Source organism: Centropristis striata, chromosome 13, assembly GCF_030273125.1.
Source record: "Centropristis striata isolate RG_2023a ecotype Rhode Island chromosome 13, C.striata_1.0, whole genome shotgun sequence".
Classification (NCBI taxonomy): domain Eukaryota; kingdom Metazoa; phylum Chordata; class Actinopteri; order Perciformes; family Serranidae; genus Centropristis; species Centropristis striata.
The window spans coordinates 3,721,961-3,744,738 of NC_081529.1; the positions used below are offsets into that span (position 1 = coordinate 3,721,961).

The 22,778-nt window shown below is 37.5% G+C and overlaps 1 protein-coding gene across 2 annotated transcripts; it reads right to left on the minus strand.

The window, feature by feature from the left end:
- Window positions 1-1,566: 1,566 nt before the first annotated feature.
- On the minus strand, window positions 1,567-22,577 carry LOC131982892 (SEC14-like protein 1). Of its 2 annotated transcripts, XM_059347482.1 has the most exons (16): window positions 22,392-22,576; window positions 21,234-21,322; window positions 15,421-15,570; window positions 14,586-14,717; window positions 12,871-12,999; window positions 12,504-12,717; window positions 10,925-11,034; window positions 10,502-10,691; window positions 9,866-9,954; window positions 8,500-8,570; window positions 8,212-8,383; window positions 7,442-7,576; window positions 6,359-6,493; window positions 5,195-5,446; window positions 3,202-3,380; window positions 1,567-2,933 (listed from the first exon to the last, which is right to left on the minus strand). In XM_059347482.1, the coding sequence occupies exons 2-16, from the start codon at window positions 21,294-21,296 to the stop codon at window positions 2,828-2,830; spliced, it is 2,127 nt and encodes a 708-aa protein (XP_059203465.1). In that variant the 5' UTR covers window positions 21,297-21,322; window positions 22,392-22,576; the 3' UTR covers window positions 1,567-2,827. The 2 variants fall into 2 exon arrangements, with proteins under 2 accessions (XP_059203465.1, XP_059203466.1); XM_059347483.1 differs by lacking the exon at window positions 15,421-15,570 and having other exon boundaries at window positions 21,247-21,322; window positions 22,392-22,577.
- Window positions 22,578-22,778: the final 201 nt, after the last annotated feature.

Here is a 22,778-nt window from a genome sequence, read left to right on the forward strand (position 1 = left end):
GTCGGGTTCAAATCAACATCAACAAGCAAACTCCACAGCTTTGCATGTTCTCGCCGTGTCAGTGTGGGTTCTCTTCCTCCCACAGTCCAAAGACATGCAGCTTAGGTTATATTGGTGACTCTAAATTGTCCGTAGGAGTGAATGAGAGCATGATTGTCTGTCTCTATGTGTCAGCCCTGTGATAGTCTGGAGACCTGTTCAGGCTGAGATCAGCTCCAGCTCCTTCCTATTTAGATTTTTTTTATTAACGTATTTTTAAACAATTGCCCAAACATTGTATAGTCAAAATTATTCCCAAACATTCTGTTCATTCCAAACCATTTCCAGGCCTGGAAAGCAGTTTATCAAATTTTATAACTTTTTCAGGACCCTGATTTATTTATCAACTTACCAAAAAACATGCTATATCATGATATATATCATTATCGAGATGTAAAAAGACCCATATCGAGATAGAAGTATTGGCTCTTGTACACATATTCACATTGTAATGATTTATGAACTTCAAAAAAAATTCAAAAAGTACAGAGGCAAGGTAGCCGAAAGTTGTCAGGTACAAGAAACTATTTTGCTATATTGGCCTTGTATAGAGAAACAGTGTAAAAAAGGACTTTTACTTGTAGTGGAGTCCTTTCAGTGTGGTATTAGTACTTTTACTTAAGTAAGGGAGCTAAATACTTTTCCCCTCACTCGCTGTAGGTCAACTGCCATCCCTCCATCACAGAGGTGTTTCTGGTCAACTACACAGGAGGATACATTATGAGGTGATGCATTATTTACGAGTATTCGATCGACTTACCAGACTGTGTTGTTGCCTGTATAACAGACCAAGTTTTTCATCCCTGTGAATGCCAGTAAAATGATTCATCCTGAATCACATAACTGCTCGGAAAGAGGAGGTTTTAATCGCAAATTAGGTGTATCAGGAGAAAGAGGTGCTGCTATTTATGTGGACAATGTGTGTCTTGGGAGGTCATTAGAGCAAGCTGAGTAATTCAGTAAATAAGCTTCTGGCAAAGTCACTACACTTCTTTCTAACAACCCTGACATACCAGCAGGAAGTGAGACTCCCTGTTCAATCAATCCCTCAGAAAACTCAATCCACCTGGCTTTGTGAATTGTGTTGGGATAAGCAGCAACATGACACAAGATTGCAAACCAAGACAGGGAAAAAAAACACAGGGAAATTCAATTAAGCTTTCGCTGGAAGCATCTGATAAGTTTATGGAAATTAAAGTTTTATGTAAATCAGTTGTCTGCCTGGCCCTGTGCCAGATCACAAGGGGCTGCACTATATTGCATTCAAATTAGAAGCCTCAGAAAACTCAGCAGCTATGCCTAACAAGCCCAAAAACAACATTACATGAAGTCTAGAGAGTACACTGCATATTTTAAAAGAGATTTCATATCATCTGCTCGCTCTTAACATCTCACCTATTGCTGTCAAGTTGATTAATAACCCATCTTTATGCTTATTTAAAATTACTACCCACTGCAGCTCTGCTCCTACAGTCATTGTTTTCATAAAATTCAGCATTTAGACACAAACACACTCCGGAGGTTACATCATTTTGATAAATTCTTTATTCAAACATTTCTTCTTTCGATTTGTTAGAAGACGAGACAAAGTGTGCGAGTGGAAACATATGTGCCGAGTACACTGCAGATCTGAGAGCAGTTTAGTCACAGAGTACACTGACATCTTGTGGACAAAATAAGCAACTTCAGGTTCAGAAGCTGGATGCGTTCAGATGCTTTCAGTCTCTCAGTTCATCTTATGTAAGACTGCTGTTTCATGAGGCATCTCATTGATCCAGCAGCTGTATGGACACATCAACTGTAACTTCAGGTCAGATATTGGACATTTACACTGTGCGTTGAATTTTGTTATCATGTACAATACTGTCATTAAAAAACCAACAAAGAAGTGAGTCATCGTATATGAGCACAGTAACGTGATACTTTAAATACATAATTTCCTAGAAACGGAGATCAATGTAACTATTAAAATAATAGTAATAAAAGAAAGTATTTATTTTAAACATTTCATAATAATCTCCTCACCTTCAACTGTTAGATATAAATTCTCATTTAAGAGTGAGTGTGAGGCTCCCTTTGTTTGGAGGCATAAGGCACAAGTCAGAGTAAGATGCCAGTAGGTTTAAAGGAACCTGGTCTCACAGGAATCCGTGAAATAGCCACGGATTTCGCTTAACTCAAAATATAGCCACGGAATCACTCAAATTTTCGTGAAACTGACACGGATTTCGCTACAATGCAAGTTTAATATCCCGTGGCTATTCCATGGATATTTTTTCCTATTGGTTTGTTCTAAGTCACGTGACTTTTAAGGTCCCGGCGGACAGTTCGGACATATTAGTGGGAAAAAAAAATCAATATTTTGACTTAGTTTCTGCATAAAAATGGATTTTGATCACATTTCTAGTGAGAAATATATGTTTTATTTTCTAAATATTCACTCAGTGAATGTACATAATCACTTTGTATGTTGGAATAGCCACGGGATATGACTGTCATTAACTTGCATTGTAGCGAAATCCGTGTCAGTTTCACGGAAATTTGAGTGATTCCGTGGCTATTCCACGGATTTTGAGTTAAGCGAAATCTGTGGCTATTTCACGGATTCCTGTGAGACCATGTTGGTTTAAAGAGACAGTTCACCCCAAAATCAAAAAATTCATATTTACTATTTACTGTTACCTGTAGTGCTATTTATCAATTTAGATTTAGGAAAAAATATGTATTTGATTTGAGCTGAACGGTCCCTTTGAGGTCACTGCTGTTTTTGACACCTGGTGGGCAGATGCTACCTTGAGACAGTGGAGCTGGCGTGTGATTGGCTAGAAGAAGTGGTGGCAGCACTGAGCTGGGAGAAACCACTATGACTAGACTCCAGACTGGTCATGGATCCCCTAGAAATAACGAAATAAACACAAAAAGTTCAGATATCATACCCAATAAATTACAGGTGCAAATAAAGAAAGTGTAAAAAGTACATATCTGACTATAAATATGTCTTGGAAACTTAATCTCCAGAACTATCCCAACATTGATTTTTTGATAAACCCACACAAGAGTGGTGCAATATGTGTGAAAGACAGCTTCAGTACAATACAAAGAAAACAGGACACGACCAGGGAGGAGAAAAGTGCGGTGTGGTTTAAATATAAATAAACTGACCTGAAGTCATGGGAGGCCAGCACCTCGGTGTAGTACATGATCTTGCATTTGTGGGAGGAGACCTGCAGCGAGGCCAGCACATCATCCACACGAGGCAGGCTGGAGGCGGAGCAGGCTGGGGAGCTGTGGAAACGCCACTGGAGGATGTAGAAGCCGGGCCAGCGTGTTACGTGGGAGCCCTGTTTGAAGAGACAGAAGCTGCAGGATCAGTCTGAGACTGTGCGACGGAGGATTTCATTTGATTTGATGCAGCAAAGTTTTTTTTAAAAATTATATTTATTGGGTTTTTAAGAATTAACATGACACATACACTACCGGTCAAAAGTTTTAGAACACCCCAATTTTTCCAGTTTTTTTATTGAAATTCAAGCAGTTCAAGTCAAATGAACAGCTTGAAAGGGTACAAAGGTAAGTGGTGAACTGCCAGAGGTAAATAAAAAAAGGTAAGCTTAACCAAAACTGGAAAATAATGTACATTTCAAAATTATACAAGTAGGCCTTTTTCAGGGAACAAGAAATGGGTTAACAACTTAACTCTATAGAGTCTTGGGCTATTTTGTCCATTTTTGTCAAGTCTTTGTAAGTAATTTTGTGTCTTTTTTTTGTCATTTTGTGCCTTTTTTTGTCATTTTGTGTCTTTTTTTAGTCATTTTGTGTCTTTTGGTGCCTTTTTTTTGTCATTTTGTGTCTTATTTTGCTCATTTTGTGTCTTTTTTTAGTCCTTTAGTCCAACATAAAATGTGATTTTGAATCTTTTTTTTACTTTCAGAACACTATCATGCTCAATAAAGAATTTTAAATGTTGCAAATGTGCATTCATTTCAGAGTACACTGAGAAATTAAACTGCATCATTTTCAATTAAATTCTGGAAAAGTTGGTGTGTTCTAAAACTTTTGACCAGTAGTGTAGTTACCAACATTCAATGTATGGAACGGTTGACCTTCAGTTTAAGACAGCAAAAGGACAAAGGAGATGCTTTCTGGAGAAAGTGGGACAATTACATGCAAAGAGGAAACAACCTGTCTTGTATTTGAAACACTTTGTTAAATGATTGTAGCAACAACACTATCATAGCCTGTATTAATCTATTCGTACCCCCCTGTTCTTGTTCTTTCTTTTACTGTTATTATTTTTAATGTCTGTTTTGCATACTGCTATTGGCAACGGGTGTAACTTTTGTAATGCCATTTTAGTTGCCTACTTTTGAGTTCAATGTATGGTATGTATGTGAAAACTTGAAAAAATAAAGTTTAAAAAAAAAAAAAACTGTTAAAAAGGACAAGAAAAATGGAGAAGCTAACATTCATTCTTAAGCTTGAACAAGATAAATTTGAAAGTTATTGGGAAAGTTGGACAAACTATCTAACAACTTAGATGCAAGATACTGGTTAAAGTGATAAACCCCCTCTCGAGTTCTTGACTCCACTCACCTGGTTCTGTTTTTTTTTTTTTTTTTCTGTTTCAATAACTATACTAGTATTAGTCAGGGCTATACATGTATGTAGCAAACTGTCTTTATTTAATTTACTAGTATTATCATTTGAGTTGATGTTGCTCTCGTCATCAATGTTATCACCCCATGATAAGGTTCTGTTTGCAGAAGAAAACATGGATGAAGGAAGGTTTACATGGGGCAGATAAACTCACTATTATTAAGGCTGTTATTATGATTTTCGAATTATCATTATTATCTTTATTTAATTTTTTTTCTGATTTTCAAGTTGCCTATCAATTTAGGTATAATTATGTATTTGTAAGGGTATTGTGATAGAGTTGAAATGCTTTTGCAAGGATGTGATTTTGATTTTATTTATATTATGTTGTTTATTTTTTAAAACCATTTCTTTCTTTGCATGTTTTGATGAAAAGACTTGACATGTTTACAAGATGTAGAGCCACATGTATGTGCTGTTTTGTTTTTCTTCAAATAAAAAGTTTAATAACAAAAAAGGACAAGAAAAGTGCAGATAGACTGAGAATGATTCCTCTGACCTGTACACTCTCTCCCTCCCTGCAGGTGAGGGCTTTCTCCACCATGCTGTAGTCCTGGCCCAGCACCCAGCTCCTGTCTATCAGCTGGGCATTAACAGCTCCGAGGGACGTGATGCCGTGGGCTCCCAGGGAGTCTTTCTTCGGGGGCTGGGGGGCCCTCTTGGAGTGGTAGATTTTGAAGATCACGTCTCCTTTAGACACGTCAAAGTCCCAGGTGATGACAGAGGAGGCCTCGGTGATCTCGATCAGCATCTGGTGGAGGATGTAAGGAGATTGTAAACACAGACCGGCAGGCAGGAGGCCATTAATCACAGTTATCTTTTTGCTGTAAACCTGCAATGTAGATCCAGCAGGTGGCACCCTAATCCACCAAATATAACCCGTACTGCTCAACTTGCACTATCCACACATTGATACCATTATAATTACAAAAAAATCATAATTCGATTATTTTGGTGAAAATTGAGGTAATGCTATTTTAACATGATTACACATTGATTTTGACTGACTGTAATGCATTTATTGAAAAAGAAACTGGTCTTTTTAACTAGATTTTCTTGAACTTTAGATAAACTTTCACTGAAAAAAAAAGCATTTAGATAAGTAAATAATAAAATAATACCATAATATATAGAATTATATGAATTATAATAATGTAATTCTAATATAATATATATAATAAAATAAATTAAATAAAATCAAAGGAAAACAATTGATTAAATAAAGAAAACCTTAACCTCGGTTAAGTCATGGTCACCTAACAGATATATTTAAAAAAAAAAAAAAAACTCTTATTCTTTTCTCTTCTTTTCTTCTTTCACATATAGCACTCCTTTAGCAATGACAGTTAGCTCTTAAAGTTATGTACTTACTTGATTCCTGTGGTCTATGTCTAGTACCATCAGGTTGAATGCACTTATTGTAAGTCGCTTTGGACAAAAGCGTCTGCTAAATGACATGTAATGTAATGTAATGTAAAAAACAACTCATAGATAACATGAGTGCGCTCCCATAACCTACTAACCATTACACAATGTATATAAAATATAGAAAAATGAATTAGGTAAAAATAAATTTGATCAAATATGTTGCATTGTAATGCCACGACCTACTAAAAACTCCTAAAGTTAGACTTGGGAGCCCATTTAAAATAGGCTGCTGTACCTCGTATGGGGCTCCCTTGAAAATACTGGCACTCTTATAGATGGAGTCAGTCAACAGGCGGTGTTCTTCACTCTCCAGCTCTTCTGCTGTCCTGTACAGAGATTTGGGGACCATACCCCCCTCAGGGATTTCACACTGAACAGAGTAAAAGGAAAAAGACATCAAGCCCAACCAATGCCAGCAAGACACAACTCACATTAATATGTTTCTACTCGCTTGTGAATAAGGCTACGTTTACATGATGACGGTCTGAACAGAAGACGCAAAAGTGGCGTCGCGTCTTCACTTTTTATTCCTCGTTTAGACGAGCGTTTTCAGGAGGAAATCTGCTGCATACGGTGACTCAAAAGTGTGTGAAATTCGATTGTATGCAGCCAGGCGGCATCACTTAAAGCCATAAGAGCATCTTTGGGCATGCAGAAGTTTTCACGCCACACATTTTCATCAGCTATTACTTACTACTACCACTAGATCTCCCAGGTCTCCTCCAAAGCTGTCTGGCTCGCCTCCGACGAATTGCTGCATCCAAAATGTGATAGAGGTAATTACAGATCCTTCTCTGTTCACTAATACTATCTGTACATATCCTGTACATTTGGTGGAAAGACTCCTGTAAGTTTATTAGAGCTGCCAGAGCAGCTTGAAGGTCCGACGCATGGAAATAATCCCACGTTTGTTTATTTCCCTGTACTGGAGCATGTATGTGACGTAAACACATACGTGACGTGAGCAGATCTGAGCAGCGTTTTGCGTCTTGTCAGTGTAGACGGACACGATACGGCGGAGCGGATTTAACTTTTCCACTTTGGAAGGTGGTTTCAGGTTTTTGTGTTTTTAAGCCCCCAAAACGCCGTCACCGTCTAAATGAAAGGCACTTCCGATAAAATATTTTGTCGTTTTTACCTGCGAGCGTCCTCGTGTAAACGGGGCCTAAGAGTTGCAAAGAAAGCTAAATGACTACTAAACATAAAGAAGCCACAGCCAAAAAAGGCCAAGTAAGGATGAAAAAAGGCCTGGTCAGACACTTCATTATATTATATAAATCAACCTTTTCAGGGCAGCATGCTGATGACTAAACCTCACCATGCAGTCCCCTCCCAGGAAGTCAGGGATGATTTCTCTGTCAATATAATCCACCAGTCCTCCAGGATCCTGGTAGTCGTTTCCAGCATAAACAAGAAACTTCTTCCGGGTATTCTCATCAATCAGGGGGCTGACCTGCAAACAAGATGCCAAGGATCATCAGAGAACAGCAAGTTCACATGTTATGAGCTGTAAAAGTCAAACCAAAAGAAATGAACAGGATGGCTTGTTGATGGTGTTGCTATGCAGCTGTATTTGTACTTTATATTGATTTTATTACTGTAATAGCTCATATTATATAACCCTTTATAATTGAATTTTCTATTTGCCTACTGTATAAATAGTTAGAACTCTCGCATCTCCAGGTAGCAACTGTTACAACCCATACTTAGGATCTGCTTATGTAATTCCTCAACCGTACCTCGCTTTTAGAACTTTAATTATTTTTTATATACTTACAGATATTTGTGCATTCCTACTTATCTTTATTTCTTTGCTGTATGCTATTAAAAGCTATACCACTGCATATCGCTGTACTGCAGCAAAGATCAAATTTCCCCCATGAGGATCTGCATATTGCATGGCTGTAATTTCCTTCCTCTCCATTTCTTCTTTGTTTATCATTTACTCATTTTCACCATGTTGCACCCAGCGAAGATGCAATCTCTGCTTCTATACTGTACGACGTAATGCACTCTGCTACAGTCAAATGGTAATAAACATTAAATTACATTAAAGGCTGCACATAAAATGCAGACATGTTTTCTCACCAGGGTCCACAGCACTGGGAAAACTCTTGGCGCCCTCAGTATGAGCAGGCGGCCCAGAGTTTCGGGGTAGTTAGCTTCCACCACCTCGATGATCCTCAGCAGAGCCTTAACACCTGGTCTCCACAGGTGCCGCATGTTTAAACCCTCCAGATCCACCAGGCAAGTCCAACAGCTGACCGACACATTAACACAGACATTTAATGACTTTATATACAAGCGTGTGTGTCTCTGACCAGCTGTTCACCAATGAGACACTGATAGAAGATAGATGGATTCATATTTAGGCACCTAATGGGTCGACCAAAGACTCTGGTGTTTTCTTCACAACGCCTCAGTCCCTCCTCGTTGATGGACAGCACCTGGATCACAGTCAAATTGTAGCATTAATTTTGACTGACGATTTTTAAGTGAAAATGTTAGAGTGTACACTACCGGTCAAAAGTTTTAGAAAACCCCAATTTTTCCAGTTTTTTATTGAAATTCAAGCAGTTCTAGTCAAATAAACAGCTTGAAAGGGTACAAAGGTAAGGGGTGAACTGCCAGAGGTAAATAAAAAAAGGTAAGCTTAACCAAAACTGAAAGATAATGTACATTTCAGAATTATACAAGAAGGCCTTTTTCAGGGAACAAGAAATGGGTTAACAACTTAACTGGAGTCTTGGGCTATTTTGTCCATTTTTGAATTCTTTTCATGTCTTTGTAAGTCATTTTGTGTCTTTATTTTGGTCATTTTGTTTCTTTTTTTTGTCATTTTGTGTCTTTTGGTGTCTTTTTTTGTCATTTTGTGTCTTTTTTTGGTCATTTTGTGTCTTTTTTTTAGTCCTTTAGTCCAACATAAAATGTGATTTTGAATCTTTTTTTTTAACTTTCATAACACTATCATGCTCAATAAAGAATTTTAAATGTTGCAAATGTGCATTAATTTCAGAGTACACTGAGACATTAAACTGCATAATTTTCAATTAAATTCTGGAAAAGAATTTGACCAGTAGTGTATGTTACAGGGATAGTTTGGATGGTGGGAGTAACGGCTGATGTGGACGGGGGGCCAGCAGAAAAACATACAGCCCTGTTCAATCCACATGGGAGCCCCATGAGAGCTCTCTGCAAAGCCCCCAGACTCAATTCATAAAAAACAGTCATTTTACCTTGCAGAATACAGGAGTTGCTGATCAACCGCTGCCTCGATCGGTTAGTTTGTTCGTGTTATTGTGCAACTTTGGTGGATCCCAACTAACCCTTTAAAACACCAAAGTCACACAAAAACGACTTCAGAGGCGGCGCTAGACCAGCGACTCCTGTGCTTTAAAGGTTAAAATTCCTTTTTTTGTCAATGAAGTCTGGTGAGTTTGACAGAAGAATATAGCTGCTTTCATTCCCCCGTGTAAACTTAAACAAGGCTGTCTGATGGCAAATTAAAGCAGCAAAAATAATCTAAATATAGTGTACATTTAAACTGATATTGTTTTTTAAGGCAGTTTACATACTTTACTTTGCTGCCCCTGTCCACATGAGTACACTGCTCAGCCTCCATGCATATACTCCTGTCTACTTCCAAACTGGAGGCATGCCAACCGCCATCTACATACAATCCCACTTTAAAAAATCTGAACTATCCCTTTAATGCTTAAATAATGTGATGAATTCATGTCACCTGTCTCAGCAGCACCTCCTCTCCTAAGGCTCGCACCAAGCCCTTAGTGTCCATTAGTCCAAGTCGCAAGATATACAGAGGACGGCCATCTAAATCACGCACACACGCGCACACACGCGCACACACACGCGCACACACACACACACACACACACACAAAATACCAGATTATACATCAATCTTAAATCTACAGGCGATAGGCAGAATGAGTCAGACCCTTTTATGGTAATGACTTCAGCAACACTCTGGACCCCCTGTGGTCCATGCCAGTCTGGTATTTACCATTCTGACAGGTATTCATTTAGCATGAAAACAAGACAAGGTCACTTCCTGTGTTCATGCCCCCCCTCTAACCTGCTGATCAGCTGAATTGTTAAAAGCAATGAGTCATTTTCAAACATGGGAGCCATAACAGATGGTGCTTAGACTTTTACAGTCAATAATTAACAGGCCATTTCAACCCATGAGGACTTTTTAAATACATAAGACTAAATCCTTCTGCCTCTTTATCTTTCCACTCGCTGATAAGGGTTCACTTTCACTCTTGACAAAGCAGAACACAACAGTATGCAGTGAAATGAAGTGAAAATGAGATGAAGTTAAGATAAAATCGGCAGGTAGCCAGTATTATTCACACCTCTGTCATGGTGGTGCCAGCCTCCGGTGTAGTAGTCCTGGAGCAGTTGTGGTCGCTCCCATGTGTCTAACAGGAAATCTACCTGATGTTGCTTCCTCCAGGTAAGCGACTGGCACAAGAACTCTCTGGCCTTGTCCAGATTGAAATCTCTGGCCCTCAGGAAACGCAGCACATGTTGATCCTTTGGAATCTGTACAAGAACAAGCAAGGTTTTTAAACAAAACCAAAATAGAGGTAAGTACATAAATACTGCAGAGCCATTTCTTTGCCTTTTAGCAAATTATTGCTTGATATTTTCTGTTTGTAGATGCAAGAGCTGAGCAGAAATCTAGATTGTGTTGAGTGTCCAGGAATACATGTGTTTTTTATATAATTGCACAAACTGCTCTGTTGTCAAACAAACTCTGTTTGTGTTTATGTGACCTTGCCCTTGTGGGTTTCCTGGAGCCACTGGCGCAGTCGGATGAGACAGCTCTCCTGCAGAGGCGTTAGATCACCTAGGTAACGTCTGATGTAGTCAGCATCCAACTTGTCTGCAGGCCAAAACACATGTACAGTGTCAAGTTAGCACATATTGAATGCATAAATCAGAGACATCAGTATATTTTCAGCATGAGATAAAATAATAAAATAAGATTGCTTCTGCAAGCTTTGCCCTGATAGTTTTTGATTCCAATATTTGGCACTATTTAATGATTTTTTTTGCCTGTTTTTTTTTGTTTTTTTGTTATTTTGCTCTCTGGACATGTATGTACTGTAAACAAGTCAATAAAGGAAGAGTATGAATCACACACACAGGGTTGGGCCAGTGTAAAAATGTTACAACCAGTTTTATATTAAGGCAAAACACTCAACATCTGTACCACATTTTACCAGTAGGTGTCACACTTTAGCAGCTACTCCAGAGTGGAGCATAATGAGAACGAAAGAGCCCATAAATAAAAGTGTAGAGTGTTGTACCTCTAATCCATTACTTTTTTCCTGCCATGTTGCTTTAACCAACTCTTTCCTTGGATTTAAAAACGACTCTGCCATGTCTCATCACCCCATAAAACACATGAACCTTATAGTAAATAAACACATCATGCACATCTTTCCCCCTCCCACCTGTACTAAAATTTGATCTCCGTCTTGTTTCCTACCTCCATCAAGTTGGATTTAACACCGTGACACGGTCTACACATTTTGTAATTTGCTATAACGTATCATACACAGCAAAATCTATAGTGTTGTTTTTTCAGTGTTAATAATTTTGAGTTGGTGGGTGTTGATTTTGGAGTTGTTTTAACACTTGTAGTGATCAAAAAGCTCTGCCAGCGTTGTTACATGTTAACACCTGTCACCTGAGTTAGATTCGCTTCAGTTGGAGTTTATTTTCAGATTTAGTGACTTGTATGTTAGGCTAAAGACAGAATGCACTTTTAATGTATCGTAAAACAAAACAATAAATGTTAATTATCACATTAGTGAAATGAAATAACATGATTTTAGGGTAAAAATACACTTTAATGTGTCAAAGTAACACAATGTATGTTAAAAATGAACACTCACAGTGAAAAGGAATAACACGATTTTAGTGTTGAAAAAACACTTTAATGTGTCATAAAATAACACGATGTATGTTAAAAATGAATATTTGACAGCCTTGGTGTTGTTTTATGACACCACATAAGTGCACTCTTAACTCGAAATTGTGTTATTCCTTTTCACTTTGAGTGTTCAACACTATTAAAGAGTTATTGTAACTCAGAATCCGTGAGAACTATATAAACTCAAAAAAAGTGTTAAATTTAACACTCTGTGAGTTGAATTAACACTCACGATTTTGCTGTGTAATAACAAAAGCCAGTTTAGCAGGTTTAATGAATTCAAACTGCTTTGAGCTTGTAAACTAGACCAGCAAGTCCTGAAACCAAGACAAATCTAGACATTCATTTTATAAGTTTATCACAGTGTTGTGTGCTGGCTGCTACTCTATTGGGATAAGGGAGGAAGCACTGACCGTCAGGAGAGCCAGCCACTTGCTCTGCAGGACAGGCCGGGTCTTTACAGTCCAGTCCAGTCTTGGCACTGTTCACCGGAATGGCTCGGGCAGTGGAGCGGGGCAGCAGCTGGAGCTTGGCAGTGCCAGAGACAACAGCGGGGGTCCAACGAGGTATGTAAGTTACTCCTTCTTCTTCCAACTCTCTGAGGTAGTACTCAATAATTTCTTTACCCTACAATATATAAGGAAGGGTTCAAGACTTCAGGTTAATGTGACACGATGGTGAATACATGTGAGGCAAAAACAGCAACAGATCACAGAAGACAAATGTAAATTGCAATTCAGCTTTTCAGAAGTTTAGTAAGATTTCCACAAATATGCAAACCTTTTTGATGCTGCTTGCATACTGTTTCATAGCTATCTTCTCTGCTGTGCTCTCAAAGCCAAAAAAGGACTTAATATCCAGACTAGCTGTCTGTTCAAAGCACGTCCAGTCCTCATTCTCTGGATGAACCTGTTGAAGAGGAGAAAAAGTGTGGACAGTCAAACTACAACTTGGTATGTTACAGTATGTTTCACTTGTATGTAATAGCTAGGGGTGACCCTGAATAGTTGTCTATTTGATGTAAAGAACCTGAACAATCTCACTGTTGAATCATCGCTGTGGATCGTTCCACTGTGTTATTTGGGGGTGCTGAATGTCTGAATTGCATGGTTCCTCACAATAAATCATGTAGTCTATTTTGGTATTAATATCAATCATTAACTGATGCATTATCCTTAACCATTTATCCGAACATGGAATCACAACCATTCATGCTCTCTTTCACACCTACGAGCAATTTAGAGTGGTATTAATATCAGTATCTCATTAAATCTGTTAATGAAAATGTGAAAATAATTCATGTCCTTTCATTTAGTCTCCTTAGTGAGTGTCAATAAATCACCATGGTAGACTGAGTTCCAGTTCCCAAATATGCGGACCATCAGAGCTTCAGAAAGCTCATAACAACAGCATAATGCTATGGTTTAAAAATAAATCAAAAATTGTGTTAATTATCAGAGGACTCACAATACTTTTTTAGTCTTAAAAGATTCTCACAACCAAAAAACAAAACAAAGCTGATGACAGGCAAGACTTTACCAATAACATTCAACAATGTAAATTATTAGTCAAAATAAAAGCTCATGTTATGCTATAGTGACTACTCTATGGTTGCATGACTTGAGTGTCACTACCGTTAGCTTCAGACGCTCTAACAAGCTAACCCATCGGTTTTTGACAAGCTAGCAAAGCTGTAGCCTAATAAATTGTTTATTAACCTATTCAACAGTCTACAAGAGCTCTGAAAAACACGACTGGAGGCTGTAGGGTGGACTAGTGAGAGTTTCTGTTCGTGTTCAGCGTGATGAGGTTTAATATCCCCGACAACCACTGTAGTCTCGTTTAGCCGCTTGTTAGCAACCGCCTTTTTAAGGACACGTAATTCACATATGGGGGTATTTACTGACGTATTTTATGTCGTCCAACAACAAAACGCGAACACCTCTTAAGCTTGTGTTATCCACAGACTTAATTTAAGGCATCTAACCACCAACACATTTAAAATGCTCATTGAGTTTGAAAGGCGAGACCCCAGAGCGCTAAAATGCTAACTCACTTCCTGGTTTTGAACTCATTCCTCTGGTGCCCTATACAGAATAATAAATCAAAAAATATATGATGAATGCAGATGATGTGACTTGTGATGTAATCACATGCAGCAGAAACGACACTGCTGGTTGGTGGTGTTGTGGAAAGCCAGGCAATGTTTCAGCAGGGTAGCTATTACTGGAGTCAGTCACAGTACATTGACTTTAAGGACTCCACCTGTTGACACAAGTGCTAAGCGTATTTGGCACACTATAAGAGGATCATTTAGATTAATAATTCATGCACCGAATGGAATAGGTCGATGTTTACTGGTATGCCCACGTAGCAGTGAGGATCTTGTGTGTGACGGTGACTTCTTTGTTTTTGTAAAAGCCATTGTAAAAATGTTACATAAAAACAATAAAATAAAGAGTACAACAGTAAAGAAATAAAACTCTGAGGCTCACCGTGTAGTTGCAGCACTCACTGACAATGACTCTACTGGAAAAAGTCTCATTTCGGACCTCAATGCGGAGAGTCCTGTCTCTGCGGTTCAGAGTGTTCTTCTGGATAAAGTACAGGTAGTCTACACCAGCCATCTGCAAGAAGAAGAAAAGGATGGCTTACACAAATATATTTAGTATTACAAGTGGATGAATTAAAACAATATTTCACATACACTACAAGTCAAAAGTTTTAGAACACACCAACTTTTCCAGAATTGAATTGAAAACGATGCAGTTTAATGTCTCAGTGTACTCTGAAATTAATGCATATTTGCAACATTTAAAATTCTTTATTGAGCATGATAGTGTTTTGAAAGTAAAAAAAAGATTCAAAATCACATTTTATGTTGGACTAAAGGACTAAAAAAAGACACAAAATGACCAAAAAAAGACACAAAATGACTTACAAAGACATGAAAAGAATTCAAAAATGGACAAAATAGTCCAAGACTCCATAGAGTTAAGTTGTTAACCCATTTCTTGTTCCCTGAAAAAAGGCCTACTTTTATAATTCTGAAATGTACATTATTTTTCAGTTTTGGTTAACCTTACCTTTTTTTTATTTACCTCTGGCAGTTCACCACTTACCTTCGTACCCTTTCAAGCTGTTCATTTGACTTGAACTGCTTGAATTTCAATAAAAGACTGGAAAAATTGGGGTGTTCTAAAACTTTTGACCGGCAGCGTACATACAATCGAATGCAACATTGTTCTTCAAAAAGTAATCTGATTATATCAAATGTCATTACTGTTCCATGTTTCATGTTCTGTTAAAAGTCCATTAAAGGAGAGATACCCGTTTGAGAAGCCGTGGGGCCTCAATGTCGATCACACAACGCCTCTCTGTTACTGTTGTGGATCCGTCCTTGCTTTGGTTCTCGCTGACGATCTCACTGTCTACAAACACTGGGATCAGATGGGACTTTGGGAACCTCCTCACATAGGCCTGAGAGGGAGAAGAAACCACATGTGACACATATTTGTAAAAGACATTTGCACATTCTCTCCTCTTGATGTTTTATTGTTGCTGCACTTTTTTTAACAGTGCTGGTGTGCCTGACTCTGTACATTCCGTTCCCTTTGAGTGTTTTTGCTTTTGTCCGGCCCACTATGAGGTCGCCCTCTGATTGGGCGGAAAAGCTGCTTTAAATGGACCCATTACAAGAAGGTCACTAGCTGCTGACTAAAGAGCATGTGATTTACAGCACATCATTTCTGACTCTGTTGAGGATGCATTTAAAAGTTAGTGGCTTTAACAGTTTATATAAATACAAACTGCTGCTGTAGCAGCTTTTACAAGCAGCGATTTGGGTTTTACTGCCCACAGCAGCACACTGTATGACCATCTGTTCAAGCGGATGTCACCAGGGTTCACCTGTCAATATTGATCGAGTCGCTGAGTGCCTGTTTCAGGATATGCAAAAATAGTCCACAGTCTAGGTAACTAGGAGCAGTGGGGGTTTTGCTGGTGAAATATTGACCGGTACCTGAGGGCAGGGAAGGAACTGGACTATCACAGTATACACAGCTGCACTGCATGGTTAATGCTTAGAATAACCTTAAACATGGATTGATTAGTAAATCAGTCAGGGGACCCCTGACCTTCACTTACAATATGTCACTCAAAAAGACATACTAAGCAGAAAAAAGACTCAATATGACACATTACAAACATTAAACAGCTACAATGAGATTTTTAAAAATGACAAAAAGATGAATACCTGCTTCAAAGTGACACAAAGAGACGAACAACCATGAAAATGAGAAAAATAACCTCAAAATGACTACAAAGGGACACAAAAAGACCACCAAAAGAGCCTTAAAACATCTATGAGAAGATGCAAAACAGCCATGAAGAGGTATGGACTGACTACAAAGAGACAAAAAATTACTTAAAAGATTTAAAGACGACAACTTTTATAAAACTTGGAATCCCATTCTTTCCCTAATTGAGTCTATTTCATTGTTAGATGATTAACATAGATGGTTCTAATTAAGATAAATTGATAAAACTTTTAAATGGCCAGTAATTGTTTTTAGTATACTGATTTGGTGGTCAAACTCTAGGCACAACATATACAAATTGTTATAGCTATTTTTTCCAAGCATTCTGTATATCTCCTCTAAATGTCCCTTTTTATTTTATTTATTTAGTATTATTATTATTTGTTTGGTTTTATGTGTCTGTATATGTATGTGTGTGTATGTATGTATACATGTGTATGTGTGTATGTATGTATGTATGTATGTGTGTATGTATATATATATATATGTATATTTTTATTTTTCGTTTTTATTGTTTATTTGGCTACTGTTCACCCCTCCTGTTTTTCTTTGAGGGGAAGAGAGTTGTATTTTCTCATTATCATTACTATTTATTGTTTTTTGCTTATTTTTTGCGAATGTAACTCTCTGGTTCGGGGGGCGGGGGGTTGTTCTAAAAGGGGGGAAAATGGGTGAATTGTACCTTTTCTGATTGAATATGTATTATGTCCTGACTACCCAATAAAGATATATATGGGGAAAAAAAAGATACACAAGAGGCAAAACAATCCCAGAAGGAAAATAACTGCAAAAAGAACAACTACAAAGACACAAAAAAGACCGCAAAGATGCACAAAACAACAGTGAGTTGCTTAACGACGACAAAGAGACAGAAATCAACGACAAAAAGAGGCAAAACAGCTATGAAGTCTGTGTACTCCTATGTTAAAGAGGTGATGGGGCCTTTTTCATGTCTGTGCCTAGTGGCCCATTGTCACATAATCCGCCAATGACAATAAATGAGTTCACCATAGGGTAGGAAACTATTGCTGAGGTACTCTGAGCAAAAGATGTGCCAACCATTGACAACCTGAACTATATCTATGCAGCAGTTCAGCCCAAGGTTGAAGATTCTTACTAATTATTTGTTAAAACAGACGAAGGAACAACGAAAAAACAGAATTCATAATCGTTTTTTTCCCTCTCCAAATTCACACTTCGGTGCTGTTTTTTCCCTGGAACACACAGTTACACTACTAACATTGATGCTGCGCTGCATGTGAGATATTTAATCAATAAGATGACATTATCCACTAAGCAAATTTAATGGGAAGGTTGCCTTGGTAAATGAGCAGCATTGACTGCTGTTATGTAACAATATGTTCCACTGATTGCAGGCAAATTGAAATCTTTGTCCTCCCTCTTCCATTCAGAGTTATAAGCATAAAAGCATAATAGGAGCACAAAATATAAAGGATGAGCAGAGTAGAACTGCCGGTGGTCCCAGAAGACTTTGCTTAACATCAGCAAACAGCATTTTCCAACATACACTACTGGTCAAAAGTTTTAGAACACCCCAATTTTTCCAGTTTTTTATTGAAATTCAAGCAGTTCAAGTCAAATGAACAGCTTGAAAGGGTACAAAGGTAAGTGGTGAACTGCCAGAGGTAAATAAAAAAAGGTAAGCTTAACCAAAACTGAAAAATAATGTACATTTCAGAATTATACAAGTAGGTTTTTTTTTTTTCAGGGAACAAGAAATGGGTTAACAACTTAACTCTATGGAGTCTTGGGCTATTTTGTCCATTTTTTAATTCTTTTCATGTCTTTGTGAGTCATTTTGTGTCTTTTTTTGGTCATTTTGTGTCTTTTTTTGGTCATTTTGTGTCTTTTGGTGTCTTTTTTTAGTCCTTTAGTCCAACATAAAATGTGATTTTGAATCTTTTTTTTACTTTCAAAACACTATCATGCTTAATAAAGAATTTTAAATGTTGCAAATGTGCATTCATTTCAGAGTACACTGAGACATTAAACTGCATAATTTTCAATTAAATTCTGGAAAAGTTGGTGTGTTCTAAAACTTTTGACCAGTAGTGTATTTCCACCATCATATTTCACGTTAGCAGATAAACATAATCATTGTATCAAAATCATATTGTCTGACTTAATATAAATGCATAGAGATATTTATTACACTCAAGGTTTGACCTTTGATAGTGACCTGTGTCACTCACAGAGACAGAGAACAGAGACAGACCACAGAGGAGCAGAAATCAAGCATCAAATCATTTACCAATATAGAAAATAATCAATTATTTTAACACTGTGGAGCAAGAAAAATGCTTTATTTCTTCTGGGGATATTGATTCAATGCTATTCTACGGATGTCAACCTCACATAGGTAGCTTAGTACAGCTATTCTCAACCTTGGGGTCGGGACCCCAATTGGGGTCGCGAGATGATTTCTGGGGGTCGCCAAATCATTTTGGAAGTCAGCTCTGTCTCCACTGTGTTAAAGTGTTCATGTGTTAATGTGTTTTAGTCTTTTTGGTCACTTAATGTCTTTTTTTTTTGGTCATTTTGTGTCTTTTTTTGATCATTTTGTGGTCAATTTATGTCTTTTTTTTTTCTGTCTTTTTGATCAATTTGTGACTTTTTTGGTCATTTTATTTCTTTTTTTGGTCATTTTGTGTCTTTTTTTAGTCATTTTGTGTCTTTTTTTGGTAATTTTGTTTCTTTTTTGGGTCATTTTGTGTCTTTCTTTGGTCATTTTGTGTCTTTTTTGGTCATTTTGTGTCTTTTCTGGTCATTTTGTGTCTTTTTTGATCATTTTGTGGTCAATTTGTGTCTTTTTTTGGTCATTTTGTTTCTTTTTTGGGTGATCTGAACTGTGCGTGTGAGATTCTGTTCAGTGAGTGGGGGTCGCGGACAACATGCATGTTAAATTGGGGGTCGCGACTCAAAAAGGTTGAGAACTACTGGCTTAGTATATCTATTAACATCATAACATGACACATCTTGTCATGGAAGGAACAATTATAACACTGGTTAAACATTCAGTTCTGTCCAGACTAGCACACTGTGATAGCTGGAGCGATATCAGCCAGGGGACTAATGAGAAAGCCCAGAGATAAGTGGGAGCAGAGGAGGTGGCAGGCTATTCACTGGATCCTCTCCTTCAGGCTGTCAAGGCCTGGATCTTTTCATGGGAGCTGTTATTTAGTTTTCACAAAAGGTCTATTTTGAGATGCTTTTCAATAACATGCAGTGATGCGAGATGAATTCTAGACCTGTGATTTTCTGTGAGAGACGTCTCACTGGAAGCTAGTGTGGGTGTCAGCTTGGACTGAAGGGTGAAGGAGTTTTAGTCTGCAGAGCAAAGTGTCACTGCAGCTTCACGGTCTCTACCCCACTCTGAAGCTATTGCATAATTCTTTGGCTTAATATGTAACTGCAGAGAGTAAGAAACAATAGGAGCAGACTGTGAAGGTGGGAAATCAGACTCCTGGAAATGCACATTTATTTGACTTTTTTTCCATTTATTTTTCACAGAGAGCTGGTGTTATTGCATGAATTTAAAGCACTGAGCTGTAGGTTGAAATTTTCCATTAGTTTATCATATGGTGAAAGTAGGATCTCCACTGACAGTTCAGTGGATTTCCCACTGCTGCACTAAAATACATATATTTGAACAGTTTTATTATTATTGCTAGAAAGATTTCTGCAAACTCTGCCCAGAAATTCAAGGTGGGCTGGATGATTACTCAACTTTATACTTTAAATTGTGATTTTTGCTTCCAAAGATCAAGACAACAAGATATATCTATGCCACATTCTGCTTTAATATGATTATCTCGTTTTTTCTTGTTTTATAAATGCAGCTCACCCTTTTCTTTAAAGCGGTGAATGTGAGTTTTCAGTAGGTTGTGGAAGTGCAACTTTCAAACATACATGAGCCTACAATATGTATTTTGATCTAATTTATTGATATTTATAATTATTATATTATTTATTTAAATTAATGTATATTAAATGTATTCAATTATCTAATTTTAACCAATATATATTTTTTATTATTTGTTATTTTCATGGAATTATATTTAAAGTTTAAGGAAAAGGACGAAGTTTAAGGAACATGGTTTTTGTTTATTTGTTTTAAAGTTCAATAAAGGCATGATATTTCCAAAGTGATATAATTGTGATATGCATATTAACCAAAAAATAATCCTGATTTTTAATTTTGCCATTACAGCAGCTAACTCAAGGACTCCTGACCTTTCATAAGGATCATATAATAATGAAAAAACAACTGGATTACAGAAGCTGGGGGCTACAGATGAGTATATATTATACATATATTTAGATGATGATCTGTATCCCTGCTAATAGTTTTTGCCAAAAAAATCAACAGACTAGACCGGTAAAGTATGTCATTAAAGACAAACTTTGATTAAAAAAAAGTCTAACAGGCAGCTTTCTCACAGTATGTACCCTACATATAACTGCATTTACCACAGCAACAGGAGAAAAGAATGTACACAGTTTATTCTGTTGAATCACTGAGCCTATATAAGTCTATATAAAGAGCGAGGCAGATGACCCTGGGAAGCAGACAAGGCTGCAGACACTGAAAGAGTCTGGTCTCCTGTAAACACTGAAATAACTCCAGCGAGAAAGTACTTTATTCTTTATCTTTATTCTAAAACTTTATATTTCCTTTACAGGGAGTAGGGGTCAATGCCACATAGGCTACAGTAGTATAATGTGCACTCTCTAGTTAAGTTATGCAAGATCCTGAAAATAATGTTGAAATGGAACTAGATATAAACACACTACTGTACTCACCGCCATGATCAACTCAAACGGATGCTTGTAGACCCGCACGGGGGACTGGTACTCCTGCACCATGGTTGAAACTGTTGCACAGGGGGCCTCTGATAGGTAAACACAGAGACACTGTCATGACACAGCAGAAATAAAGATATTATCATCCTGTTAAAACAACCGCCTATGTCATTTTTTCAGGGTTTTCAGGAAACACAAAAAACTTCCCCTAAAGTGTAACATATGACATTTATTGATCATTTCACTCAAAAAGGATGTAACAAAGGATGGCTATTGGCAGAGTAATAACACTGTGTGTAAAGTATGTAACTTAAGAGAAATAAATGACTTAGGTAATTTTTTGAACATGCCTTTGTGACTTAAGCAAGATATGGTAACACTTTATTTTGAAGGTGTCTACATAAGAGTCACACAAGCCTGTCAGAAACATGACATGACAAGTATCATGAACATTAATGTTACTTCAAAGTGTCATTAGTGTTCATGACACATCCCATGTCATGTTTAGGACACGCTCATGTCACTCTTATGTAGACACCTTAGAGAAAAGTGTTACCAATATTGTGTCAACAATAAAACACTGATAAACTAAACTGATAACTAAACAATCTCCCTCTAGCTCTTCTTTGCTGGGTTCTTATCTGATGCCTATGAATGTGGCAAATTGTTAAAGAAGTGATGATCTTAAAGGGGTAAAATCACATGATCTGATCAACTGGATGTAGGTGATTTTACCATAGGTGGCCGGCGTCACGAGGAGATAAGGCAAAAAAAACAAACAATTTTGACAAAACATGACTTAAGCGATTATTTTAACAGTGTGGCGATATTTAAAAAGCATGACAGCAGTTTCCATGATTTTGGTGCACTGTGACGGCTATAAAGCGATTACATAACATCAGCTGAGGAAAGAGTCAACAGTCTTTTTGTTTCTGACACTAAAAAGACTGTCACATGACACCCATTTGATGTCGACTTCAGCTGCAGATTCGAATTTAACCGTAGAAGAAGATAACATAAGTTGGCGTCCTTACAAAATAAAAGCTAACCAGTATTGAGAGAGATAAAGTGAGGCCGAGTGTAAAAACTACACGAGCACATATTGTACTATTTAGTGACGAACGACCCGAGCGGCGAAAACAGATGAAGTTGACTTACAGCAGTGTTGAATCCTGTCGGTTAAATTTATGATGCGTCACTTTAGCTGTTCAACTAACTGTGTTTTATCCATTGTCAGCTGGCTGGGGAAAGTGTAGTTTCCAGCATTGTAAACTCGGAAAATAGAAAACTACAGACCGGACCGTCCGTTAGTCTGCAGCAGACTGTTAACTCCGCCTCTTTTTAGACAAACAGGAAGTCTGTGTACCACTTCAGTTAAAGTTGGACGTTAGAGTATCAGATGTTTTATTTTGAAAGGCCCACGTTATTATTCCATTTAAAATGAGTTTGTTAAGCCCAATATCGTCACCCTGTTAAAATAATCGCTTAAATAATCGTCATTTTTTTCAAGTTTTGCAGGAAACACAAAAAACTTCACCAAAAGTG

Coding starts and splice junctions, on each gene's coding strand:
- LOC131982892 (XM_059347482.1), bottom strand. CDS start 21,296: ATGGTGCAGGAGTACCAGTCCCCCGTGCGGGTCTACAAGCATCCGTTT. Junction 14,718..15,420: donor CCCCACGGCTTCTCAAACGG/GTATCTCTCCTT, acceptor TTCTTCTTGCAG/ATGGCTGGTGTAGACTACCT. Junction 9,955..10,501: donor CTGGCACCACCATGACAGAG/GTGTGAATAATA, acceptor TGCGTGATTTAG/ATGGCCGTCCTCTGTATATC.